Below are 12,620 nucleotides of genomic sequence, written 5' to 3'. Positions count from 1 at the left end.
GCAAACTCTGAAAATTACTGATGCTAAGTTTCTTAGTTACTACATTTATCCCCGCGTTTCACAGAAGCCCCAAGACATTGAGGGCACAGCCAAAAGAGCGTATAAAACTTACAGAACATGAGACAATACTTAGTAGCTAAGTAATATAATCTTAGCTATTTAATTGCTGATTATCTTAAAAGACAGCAAGGGGAATGGGAGGGAAATAGACAGGCTAAACTTATAAGAATTGCTGTAGGGTAATACATACAGAAACAAGAGAGACAGAAACACAAGAGTAGAGAAAGACTAGAAAGTAATAGTGTGGAACACTTTTCTTGGTGACGAAGCATCCTTATAAGCTTAAGCAAGTTCATAAAAACAGTATCCTGTCACTAAGCCCTGTGAAATGACCTGCAGCTTCAGGGAGCTGAGGAATGCATCCTAAACATACGCAGAGGATTTAAAGCAAAGATTTAAAATGAAATTAGATGCTTTCCACAGAATGCATTTGGCAGTTGCGACTTCCTCCCCCCCTCCAATTTCATAACAGCTTGGGGAGTGGTGGGGAAATGAACATAAAATTTACTTTCCTACCTCTTTCCTGATGATGTCAACAAAAATAGAGATACATGATGGAGGAAGGGGGCAGGGAAGAAAACGTTACAGATAGGATAAGGCTGGCTAGGGTGGAAAATGAAGTGGTGAAAACTAATCCTTCCCAAAGCAAACCTACAGTTTGAGGAGAGCAAACAACAGTACAGACCTACTTTACTCGAGAGTGGAAAAAAAAAAAACGTTCATGCTTTGACCCTAGTAAGAGTCTGGTAATGCACTGGGAAATGGCAATTTTAACACGATTGAAAAGCCTTCCTTCTCACAGTAGAGGCCCTGAATTTTGGTCTCGTACCTGTTTTCAAACACACCCGTAACAAGACACAAAAGGAACCTGATATCTAAAGCAAGTTTAAACGTACTGAGAACAGACTATGTAGTGTTTGTGCCCTTTCATTGCTACTCTCTCCCATTCTAAAAGAACCCTGAAGATGCTTTTGTCAGATATTCTTGTAGCTCTGCTGGCCTGCAACAAAACAACCTTGGCTGCCAGGTTCTGCAGCCATTTCACAAATGGCAGTGTTCACAAGACATAGAAAAGTGCACATCTCTTAAGAGCGTCCATGAATAAATGTCTCAGCATAAAACAAAGGATACAAAAAATACACTAGCCATACTGTTTTACAGCAGAGTCCTTAAAGACACTCATGCTCAAATCTCACCAGACCCAAAAGCCCCATATAAAAAGAGGGCTCCAGGAATGCTTCCCAAATACAGAAAACCTTCTAGCTCTGACTACCTGTCAGAAGATGACCTGGGTGCACAAAGTCCCCCTCTCTCCCTGAGAATGAAGCCCTGGCTTAGGACTGGAGCAGGACAAAGAAAAGTCCTACAGAGCTCACATATCCTATAACCAACATACCGCCAATAAGAATTAAGCACATTGAGTGTATTCTCTCTAAATAATGAAATACGCATTGCTGTAGTAAAAGAAAATCAAATGGAATCTCTAACAAAGAGATTATAACCAGATTTAGGAGATACAGTGATTTATTTAAAGCTCAGAAAACTAAATTCTAAGGGGAAAGAACAATAAACTACTAAAAAGTAAATTTACATAATTTTGCTGTATTTCTATCATTCAAAGTAAGACATAAAGTCAATTTCATAACCGTATTATCATCTGTATGTCCTCAGAATGTAAAAGCGCAAGAAATAACCACAGAGTTTTTCACCTCAAAAATACAAGGCAAAAGGATAAATCCCTTCGATGCCACCTTGCAGGTCCAATAATGAAACCAGCCCAGACTTATTGTCAATTCTTTCTTCAGAAAACCATTAACTCTGCTCAGTAAATCCACCTTTGAATAGGTTTGCTGTTGGCCCTAAGTGTCACGTACCTCTTTCTTTCCTTTTAGGATGTTATTTCCCTATTCGTGGGACAGCAACATACAAACATGGAAGGGAGAAAAGAAGCATGAAATAAGTTTTGGCCAACCTGTCATCTTTTCTGCTTCATGGAAAGATGTTAAGATGTGATATAAGGTAACTTGTCAGCTCACAAATGGATCATGAGCCACAACCCATCGGTTCCAGCAGCGTACATGCCATTCTTATTATTCAAAGTGTGAAGGCACACACCTGGATAAAAATCCCGTAGCTATTTAAGTTTAGACAGCATCTGAAAAGGAAGTAGCAGCATCAAGGGGACTGATCATCTTTATTATGCAACAAAGAGGCAAACAGAAAATAAAATACTTTAATAGGAGAAAAAAATAGAAGGCACAATTCAAACATAATATACCATACACAATGCAATGTGAACGTGAAAACACCGTTAAACAGCAATCTTCTAGTAAAGATTGCATGTTCTGAGTACAAGCATCACCCATCACAAATACACAGCTTTTTGTGCACATCTGAGTTTCAGTGAGAAAGATCATGACCAGCAGCAGCATATTTAAACAGATTGTTTCATTTTCGTTAAACGCTTACCTAGTGAATGTATTGGATGCAATCTCTTCATATGAAAAGTATAAAATCTTAAGCAAGGCAGCGCCTGCCAATACAGATTTTAACAAATGCAATAAAGAGGATACATGTTTTGCAAGTTTTTTTTTTTATATTGCATTTATACACATTTGTTGCTTTAAAATGTGTATTCAAGTCTCTCAACATTTAAACAAGACTAAAATGCTCAGCAACTATGCATCGTGACAATTATTGCTATAGAAAAATTTGTTTCCTAGAGTTTTAAAATAAATGTAATTTCATTTGCAATTCTCAATATATGTTCAAGTAATAGAAATAACTAGTTCCAGTGTCCATGAGGCATTTTGAATCTGTATTGGCTGTAGGCATGTATTGCCAGATCATATAAATATTTTATTGAATCTAAAAAAGTTAACTAAACTTACATAGAACTATTAAATTCCTTAGGAAATGTATGCAGTAATAAAGTCACCACAGTATGCGTTTTTATTTGAAAAAAAGCTAAAACTTTAGCATCAGGCTACCTTGCAATTCCTTCCTGTCCAAGGGCACTATTTCATAGTTGGCTTTATAGAGGAAAAGAGAAAGTAAAAATCCAAACAACCTTTTTGGTTGGATCAGTGAAACACTCCAAAGCAGTAGGTGGTCACACAAGCACCAGAGCTGACGTAAGTGAGGATACGCAGACAAGAGTATGGGGGCCAAACATGGAAGTTGGAGTACAAGATCAAAGCATGGCCTGCTGTCAAAATAAAGTATTAAAGCAGTAACAAAATGCAAGACATGTTAAGTTGTTATAAAAAGGATATAATCTTTAGACGTTTCTGAAATAGCCAACTTTCTCTGTATTTTAGCCAGCTATGCCTTCAGTAGTTTTACACTCTTAAAAAACTTAAGATAGAAACATCAAGTTACACTGTATAGTGCTTTAGTTCCAACACTCAACATACTAGAACTCAGGTTCAGTTCTGAAATCCATTACATTGCAGAATGAGGCATTTCAACCTTGCCTGTTTTGGAATATGAAATATCCCAGCATTTAAAGAATAGTCAAAACCCCTATTTGGAGAGCACATGGGAGCCCAGGCACAAGAAGCAGATTGTACTTTGGCTGCAAAAGTGACATTATTACACATAAATCACCAACTAGACTAGGAAAATTACCAGGGATGTTTTCCACCATGTATACAATACCCATTAAGAACAGTTTGACAATGGGTGATGGCGACACAGGATGAAGAGTCAGTCCTAAAAGGTATACATTCAGAACAGCCTCTATTTAAACCTCCAAAATGTAAGCTGTGCAGCTTGCTTTCCCCTTCTTACCATTAGTATTAAATAAAGACCTTAAAGTTCTTTTCCAAATGGATTTTCCATTTAAATTCAAAATTGCATTATTGCTCTGATTTAAATGACAATGTTGCTGGGAACGTGGAAATCTAGAATAAGAACTCTAAAAATACGTTGGCAACTATTTTAGGGCAAGTTTTTCTTTTCAACTGTTTTTTCAAGCCTTTGGATGCAGGAGATGTCCAAGTTTTAAACACTCTTACCAAAATAAGCAAGTCTGTTTCTGAGTGTTGCTAGGTCTGAAGCCAATTAGTTCTCTAGTTACACAGCCTTCCATGAAAGACAGGACAGGATTCAAAACCTGAATTCCAAATGCTCCAACAAAATGAAACTAGCTGGTCGCAGCCATGTACTGGAAAAGTATACCTTTTGCATGTCATCTTGAATTGCCCAGAAGTATGTTATCTTCTGTAGTAGCTGGGAGTACAGGGAAAACTCCTCACCCATCACTTTAATAAGCAAGTATCTTATTTCAGTGATGCTTCAAAGGGGAAAAAAATAGATGTAATTATTCCTAGGCAAAGGCACCATTTGTTCTCAATGAAAGGTGAAAAAGAAAACCTGCTCTGCATTGTTGATCTACAGAAAACAAATATTTTTATTTCTTAAGTCGTTGTTATTTTCATCCACATGGTAATGGTAAAAAACAAATCACATCATCAAACAAAACTTTGTCCTTGGACCACAGGAGAAAAAAAAACTATCTCATAGATATCTCAGCAGATGACAGCTGAACTTAAAGAAACTCAACAGTACAACCGAGCATCTCTGCCTGTCTTTCTAAAGATACTTTCAAGGTTGGTTTTGGTGAATTAAAATATTCAACATTAATAAAAGAAATCATGTAATTAACAGAGTAGTAAAAGTTAGAGAAAATCAAGACAACAGTGAGAAATTCCAAAAAGGTCTCTAATTCCACAGGGACAGATCTCAGTGAAGACGTCAAGTTTGAGTTTCAGCAAAATCATTTATGAAAAGTCCTTACACAGTGTGGAAAAAACTTAAGCCTGAGAAGTGGTTACTGAATACCATTTTTATTAATACAAACTTCAGATCAACAACAGAATTAATGTTTCTCTCAGATAATCAGTGAGATGAAGGGGGGCTATTCTTTAAAAGTTCACATGACAGGATTCTTGAACTGCATTTTGGTATTGGGCTTCTTCATCAAGCTGAAGATTCTAAACAAAACGAAAACATCATCAAAATGGACAAATGCTCAAGATGTACTGTAATCTTTAGTTTAATCATTAATTTTCCACATTTTTATATAGAAATTGGCACATAGATGAAGACTCTCCATCTTTATGTGTACTAGATGATCATTTACGTTGCACGGTGTCTTTTATTTAACCAAGTACCATGAGACACATGAGACAGGAGAAGAATCAGACGAGTGGGACAAGGCTCATTAAGCAGAAGGGTCCCTCTTCTCTCCCTGGCTCAATTACATTACAGAATAGCCAGTTCAGGAAAGCTGGCTGTGTGACACAATTCTTATAACATGGCTGCCAACCAGCCATAACATCCTCCATTAATAAAAACCAAGTGTAATCCCCAGACATGAGTAATCATAGATTGTTGCGGAATATACTGCTTAAAATGAGAAAGCAAACACGTATCACAAAAGATGAGTGGTTAAGCCTGCTATCCTCCGAGTCGTTAATATGCCAGAGTAACACACCTTTTTAGCGCAATTCTGGCAGCTTCCCCAAATCAGAATTCCAATCATCAGTTTTACATCCTCAAACATGCAAGATGCACTCATCCTGAAGAGCCCAGTGCCTTGTATCAATCTCCTTAGCTCTCCATGCCTTTCTCACAGAACACTCAATACAAAAAAACAGCATGTATCATCTTTGCCATCTAACCAGCGAGGCTGCCTATGCCTTGAATACTACGCTTGTTCCACAAAAAGCTCAAGCAGTGCATCCCAAAGCCTGTCAAACTGTGTAGAAACTACACCACTCTGATCTCACATGCAGAACTCAACTGGTTGGCTTGACTTATGATCCACCCACTCACTACCCCTGTGTATGTAGTTCTCCACGTACTCCAAGGTCATTTACTCAAAGTGAGCCTGAAAGAAGGCAACCAGAACAACGGTTTAATGACACGTCTCTTTTTCACATTGCAGCCCCTCTCCCAACATACTGGAAGAGAGGCTGTAGCAGCGACACCGGCTAGTCAAGCTGCACTTTGAGTCCCAAAAATTATGATTTAGCCATTTCTGCCATAAAAGGTCAAAAGTGTCAATAAAACAGAGCAGCATCTATTTTATTTGCCCCAGAAGCAGCAGTAATAAACTGTTACGGAGGAACAAATAGTTTAGATTGAGACCACTAAGCTGAAGACGGTTTGGAGCAGAGCTTAACTGTTGACAACAACAACCAGCAGCTCTTCATGTTGACAGTGGAAAGTTTAAGAACAGACAGGCCTACTTCTGAGTTCTGTACAGAGCAGGAACATAGCATGTCCAGAGCACATACAAGTTTGGTACAAATTTTTTATTTGGCATTTTTATTTATAGAAAAAAATTTATTACCCTACACATTAAAGAAGAAAAAGCTTACCACAAATTCTCCGTAGTCAAACCGGTGTCTTAGATTTAGATGGCTAACAAGATTTCTAGTAACCTGGTTAGTAGTATCTGCCCAAGGAAGAGACACACAAATAGGACAGATCTGAATTTGGAGGGGAAGGGGAAAGAGAGAGAATTAAAAAAAAGTTATTGGCAGTACAGAATGCATTGAAGACATATTCTACAGGAATAACTAGTTTGTTACTCATCCACTACCAAAATACAGTATACATGTTCACATAAAATCATAGTTCTAAGTGTTCTTTTCCTCAGTTGCGTAACATGACATTTCAACTTGCCAAATTTCTTAGTGTTTCTCTTAGGAGTGGGGGACTATCACATCTATCTGGCACTCTTTTTGTCGATTTCTGTTGTTTAAAGTTTAGAAAAGAAAGTAACTACTGCATCTTACTTATTGTTTGGGAGGATTTTCCTACAATTGAGATGATCAAGGAAGCCAAAAGAAAAAAATAACACACCCTATATACAAATTTAAAGAACAGAAAACCAAATAGATTTTTCTCTTTCACTCCCTTTGATTGCCTTAGATTACGTTTCAATAAACCGTAGGTTTCACATGAAAGACTAGTTACGTTGCAAATGGGATTGTATAGAAATAGGTCTGAATTACTAAATGAAAAGGAGTTAAGTGTCAGGCTCAAAAATGAAGTCTGTTTCACACTATGCTAAATGAGACAGCTAAGTCACAAATGCCTTAGAACCAACAGAAGCTGGACAAGAAACATTTTAAAATGAAAGACACTCCACAAGTTGAATGCACTGCGTTAAGTATATTGTCTTTCTCATATCACAGTGATCTTTACAGATATAGACTAGCCACTGCACATTTTAAATTGTTCACTATAATTATAACGAAAGTAGCTTGAGAAGCATACATGAGCAACTCTACTTACTACAGGAACTATCTGATAAAGATGTCTGTTATTACAGTGATCCAGCAAGCACTGCCTGGTAAAATTGGCTTCCTGACACAGAGGGCATTTGAAGGTTGGATGTCCACTGTAAACAGAAATACACAGTATTAAACAGAAAAGAGAGTTTTAGAAGTAGCGTTACAAAAAGCTTAATTCATCTGTTATCTTGTCATTATTTACCCTTATTTTGATAACAACAAAAAACCCCCACACTCACTGACATAATAGCGGATCTAGTGGAGCTCCACTGCTACTTCCAAATTGCAATTTTAAAGCACATTTATTATTTGTACATCTAAATGCATTCTTCTGAGACTCAAACTTTAGAAAATCCTTTTGTTACAATTGCAACTGCACCTTCTTACTTACTGGTAACAGCTTTTATTTCAAATCCTTCAGCAAAATACTGAAAAAATCCAAATTATAACATATAGATGCAAATGCAGAAGAAATTACAGGGTTTTGTTAATACAACTTGTTGCAAGTGTTTGTGGGGTTTCTTTCAAGTTAGTACAAGCTTGTACTATGATTGTCTGGATCTATTTTAATAGTAACTATAGAAAAAATAAGCAGCCTACCTTGTTTCTCCTTGAAGTATTTGATTATTAGTCATCTCTCCGTTATCAGATATTGCATCACTCCTGCTACTTTAAATCAAGAAAATAAAACAATGAAAATTTAGATTATTTTTACTCCACTGTCAAAATGTTTAGAAGTTTAACAGTAACAGGAAAAATAGAAATATATATACCTCCATTAAGACCCATTAATTTCAAGGCAAAACATGTAACAGTACATATGTTAACTCTCACAACTTTTCCTTTAGATCAAGGTACGTCTCAGTATTTAGTCACCACGGTGACCCTTGGTGGAATACTACACAGCTTTACAGAAAAGTGGTATGTAAGACAACAGACATTTAGTCAACAAGACTGGTACTGCAGATTACAGACAAGTAGCTCAGAAAGCATTATGGACGTACGTGGATGTAAGACAAGTAGCATTTTCTAAGTTTTTTGACTCAGGATGATGTAAATGGGAATTAAGCTGCCACGTGCTTATACAAATAATTTACAGCTTTAAACTACAGCAAGATAAATTTTCTCACACTGTGCACAAAATAAACTATTTCCTAAAGTAAGAGTGACAGACAGGAACACTTCAGAAAGTAAATTTGACCATATATGCACCTCTGTCTAAGCCAGAAGAAACTGCTCAGACATGCTGATCATCCTAAGAATGTGAATATTTATAGTCACAAATCTGGTCACATTACAATTTTTTATACTTCTGTAATATTATAAGCACAGGTATTCTACTGTGGGATAGTCAATAAACAGTGACATAAAAATATCCAGACACTGCGGTGAAACGTTGCCACAACTAGTTCTGTGTTAACAGCTTAAACTTCCGCTTTCAATATACTGTTGGGTTGAAAACCAAACACAGAGAAGTTCAGACTGCTAAAAATAGAAAACAGATGTCAAAACAAAGTAAATAAAGGACAGGCTATATATAATAAAGCCCTATGAAACCAATATGTAAAAAAAAGGTCTTAAAAAATAAGCAAAAATCCGCAATCAAACCAAATGCATCAGTGAGAAGGTATGAAAAAGAAAGTTCTTTAACTTTACTGCCTGAAAACAAATGGTAAGTGGCATTTGTATTTTATGATGTGTAACATACTGGAGTTCCTTATACGTTTCGTAAGAGATCAGTTCAAAATAAATCCATTCAGAACGCAAAAAGCTTACACAGTAATGTTTTAAAACAGGATACCCACTAAAACACACTTAAGAAAGGGGAGGGGTGGGGCGGAGAATAAAAAGAGAAGGAAATTTCTCTGGGGGTAAATATTACAAAATCTGTTACAAAGTAAGCTGCTCAAATGCTGTCAAGGCAAGGAAAGTAAGCTACAAATACTATACACATTCCAAACCACCACGTAGAAAGGTTTTCTTCCAATTGCTAAGGGTAAAGAAAAAGACCTGCAAAAGCTGACATTTTTTGAAGCACAAAAATATGGACAATAATTATTGCAAAAAGCAGGCATGCCCTGAAAAAAAAAACCTTTCCTTGTAGGTGGGGTACAGGGGGAAAAGATAATGCATTGTTATACGTAAAACACCCTGATTACCTGTTCCCTGTTGAATCTTGGGAAATCTGTAAGTTTGGAATAATAGAGGAAACACCATATTCATCCTGATACTTCTTACACGTTTTATAATGCTGTCTCATCCACGAAAATCTAACCTGTAAATGAAATGCCAAATTACTGAAATTATACTAAACAATCCAGGGATAGAAGGAAGGGATCATTCTGCCAACAGAAGGCAATACATGCAGGAATAATACAGACATCATACGCAGCAGACTCGTGTCTCCCCTCTCACCACAAACACTTTCTTCCCCAACAGGAGACCTTTGATTCCTTTTTCCGTAGGGCCTCTGTGAGACTGGAGAACATTCCCACTCTACAAACCCCCAACAGCCAGGCAACTGAGAGAGCTCGCTCAGGGATGAAAGATGCGAGTAAACTCCATTTAACTGAAACAAAGTCACAGGAACTACATCTCCCAGATCCAGGATCAATGACTGATGAGCTACGACAGAGAGGGGCCATGAGGATGGAATAAGCAACACGGCTCCTTCAGTCTTCTCTGGCCTGCTGTTACCTTGTGCAGAGCAAAATCTTTTTGCATTAGGTGTGTTTGAGGAAAAAAAAAAAAAAAAAAAAGGTGAATGAACACCAACTTAAGCCTGCCTATCCAGCTTAAATGCAAGGTAAGACAATGAGGTGCTTAGATTTGTCAGAGGATAGCTGTGCTGGACATGCCCTAAATCAGAATTTCAGGTCCACCACCACTGTCAGAAAGTGCATACAGGTTTAGAGGATGAACAAGATCACATCCCACGCATCTGTGCCTAAATTCCATTAAAGTTCTTCTGGGGATCTGTTTGGTTCTTCCTTCCAGTTTACCAACTTGCAATTGTTTGTTTCTCCCAGCTTTTCATCCTAATGGATCATGTGGAACAAAGCGAGCAGCTCAGCTTTCCACTAGTGCTAATCTTCACACTGGCAGAACTAAGTCCCAAGTGAAATGAAACAAACATGATGACAACTACCTGGATTTGATGCAATTTGATGTAAACAAAATGTGTGGCCGAAATCCTGCATCCATTTACATCAGAAAAGAGATTACTCTTGACTTCAGTGGGGGTCAACATTTCACCCCATGTTCTGAAAATAATGACCCCTTTATAAAGGGAATGAGGGGAACGTACACTGATGAGACAAGGGGAAGCTACATATGATTGTATGTACACCGAGAGTAATAAACTCATATTTTTTTGTTTCAAATTAAATTTTACAGTAGCTCTAAGTACTTTCACTCCCTCAGTGAAAGTTTCTGAGGTTTTCCATCTATCTGCAACTCTCATTTTCAGTTGTCTAATTTCTCTTTTGCCAGTTTTATAGCTATACCCAGTTTTTGCACTGTTTTGGTGAAAAACCAAAGTGACATGCCACTTAAAAAGTCCTTACAGACAATATAAAATCCTCTTTCAGTTTACATCCGTTAGGCACATCCAGCAGGCGCTGCATGCCTAGTATATGCACAAGCCATACAAAGCTAAGTTCAAACTGCTATAGGCTCTTTAGCTCCCAGACAAGAACGACACACGGTAAAAGTGTGTCTGGTCAAAAATAAGAACAATTTATCCAACTTCTTGTAAAGTTTTACTCTACCTGCTTCTCACAGCATCTACAGCCCCCAGAAGCTTTCTTCATACTGTTTTCAACATCTAGAGCCCTTTTGGGATATGTTCTTTCTTTTTTAGTCACGCTCCCCCGGCAGAGAGGACAATGTGTTCCACTTTCTCTGATAGCTGTCAAGAAGCACTTCCTGCAAAACCTAAATCAAAAAAAAGTTACCACAAACACAGGTTAGCAAAGTAAAGAGAGTTAGACACTTTGTCCTTGAAGAGAGCTGGGTGATTATCAGGAAAAAGTGATATATATGAGAGTAATAGTCTACTGAATATAAATCTTTATAAATATAAGCAGAATGAAATAATGGTGCTTATAAAGAAATATATGGAAATGAGGGGAACTTGGCAATGTACTTCAGGTAAAGATCTTACTACTTACTGACCAGTGTTTCTGAGCTGTACACTGGATTGATCATTAACAAGATATTAAATGGTGCAGCAGGCACGTGATATTGGAAAATCTTATCAGAGTAACTCCTGTTTATCGTCCTTAAACAGAGCCAAAAATACTGCAAAAGCTTCATTTAGCATGCGCTTCCAAAGATTTTGGTTCACCAGCTTTTGCAGTTTTCCTCTCACTTTTCCTCGTGTGCCAACTGCCAAAGCTTTTAATTACAAGGCAGTGCTTTGTAATTACACGTTCCCCTGCAAAATGCAGAACAGACGAACTGAAAAGAGAGAACAACTACGCTATGGTCCCCGTTCGAGACCCACCAGGAAACTACAAAGTTAAAAACGCCCGTTAGGTTAGATGTGCAAGACGTCTTCCTCGGCTGTGAAGCCCGGCCACCACCGATCAGACCACCGGGGGCTTTGCCTCAAGAGGTGGCTCTCCTCACAGACCGCTCCTCCTTGGCTACAAAAGAAAAGAGGCGAGGGAAGGCTGGGGCAGCGCTTGGCACCCCAACCCCCGGAGCGGCCGACTCCAGGCCGGGGGTCTCTGCGCTGGGGGCCGAGGAGCCCAAAGGCTTCAAAGCACCGGAGGAAGCGAGGTGAAGGCGAGAGGGGAGGTGGGGGGATGCGGGAGGGGGGCAGAGGGGGGAAATACCCACACGTGCTGGCAGTTCGCGGTCCTCACGGGCGTTTTGAACACCTCCTGGCAGACGGGACAGTAAAAATCATCCTCGCTGAAGCACGCTGCTGCCGCCGCGGCGGCTCCCTCGGCCATGGCAACACGTCAGGGCCTCTCCGGGCGGATCGGCGACGAGAAACAAGCCCCGCCCTGGCGAGCTCAGCTGAGCTGAGCTCCGTCCCCGCGGAGCACCACGGGGCCGAGGGCACCGGGAGAAGATGGCGGGTGGGCACCTGGCACCAGGTGGGAGGCCGGGCTGCGGCGGAGGCGGCGGGGGAGCGAGCCCGGCCTGCGCGCCGCACGCCCCGCCTCTCCCTCCCTCCCGCCCGGCCCCCGCACTACCCGCCCGGTGCCCGGGGACGGAGCCACCGCGGCGGACACCGCC

General features: G+C 39.3%; 1 protein-coding gene across 3 annotated transcripts; it reads right to left on the bottom strand.

Moving 5' to 3' along the window:
* Positions 1-4,890: 4,890 nt before the first annotated feature.
* RNF138 (ring finger protein 138) lies at positions 4,891-12,524 on the bottom strand. Of its 3 annotated transcripts, none has more exons than XM_086740767.1 (7): positions 12,216-12,524; positions 11,141-11,306; positions 9,530-9,645; positions 7,971-8,039; positions 7,372-7,477; positions 6,450-6,560; positions 4,891-5,057 (listed from the first exon to the last, which is right to left on the bottom strand). In XM_086740767.1, the coding sequence occupies exons 1-7, from the start codon at positions 12,329-12,331 to the stop codon at positions 4,989-4,991; spliced, it is 753 nt and encodes a 250-aa protein (XP_086596893.1). In that variant the 5' UTR covers positions 12,332-12,524; the 3' UTR covers positions 4,891-4,988. The 3 variants fall into 3 exon arrangements, with proteins under 3 accessions (XP_086596893.1, XP_086596895.1, XP_086596894.1); XM_086740769.1 differs by having other exon boundaries at positions 6,450-6,526; XM_086740768.1 differs by having other exon boundaries at positions 7,971-8,036.
* Between the last annotated feature and the right edge of the window lie 96 nt (positions 12,525-12,620).

This window comes from Chlamydotis macqueenii, chromosome 2 (genome assembly GCF_036417535.1).
Source record: "Chlamydotis macqueenii isolate bChlMac1 chromosome 2, bChlMac1.mat, whole genome shotgun sequence".
Classification (NCBI taxonomy): Eukaryota; Metazoa; Chordata; class Aves; order Otidiformes; family Otididae; genus Chlamydotis; species Chlamydotis macqueenii.
The sequence above is the reverse complement of the archived record's forward strand: the minus strand, read 5'-3'. Positions and strand labels throughout refer to the sequence as shown.

Bases quoted from the DNA above. Each gene is read 5' to 3' on its own strand.
- RNF138 (XM_086740767.1), bottom strand. From the start codon at position 12,331: ATGGCCGAGGGAGCCGCCGCGGCGGCAGCAGCGTGCTTCAGCGAGGAT. The intron at 11,307-12,215 runs GTGGGTATTTCC...TTTTTGATTTAG, and splicing joins ACCGCGAACTGCCAGCACGT to GTTTTGCAGGAAGTGCTTCT. The intron at 7,478-7,970 runs GTAGGCTGCTTA...TTCTGTTTACAG, and splicing joins ATACTTCAAGGAGAAACAAG to TGGACATCCAACCTTCAAAT.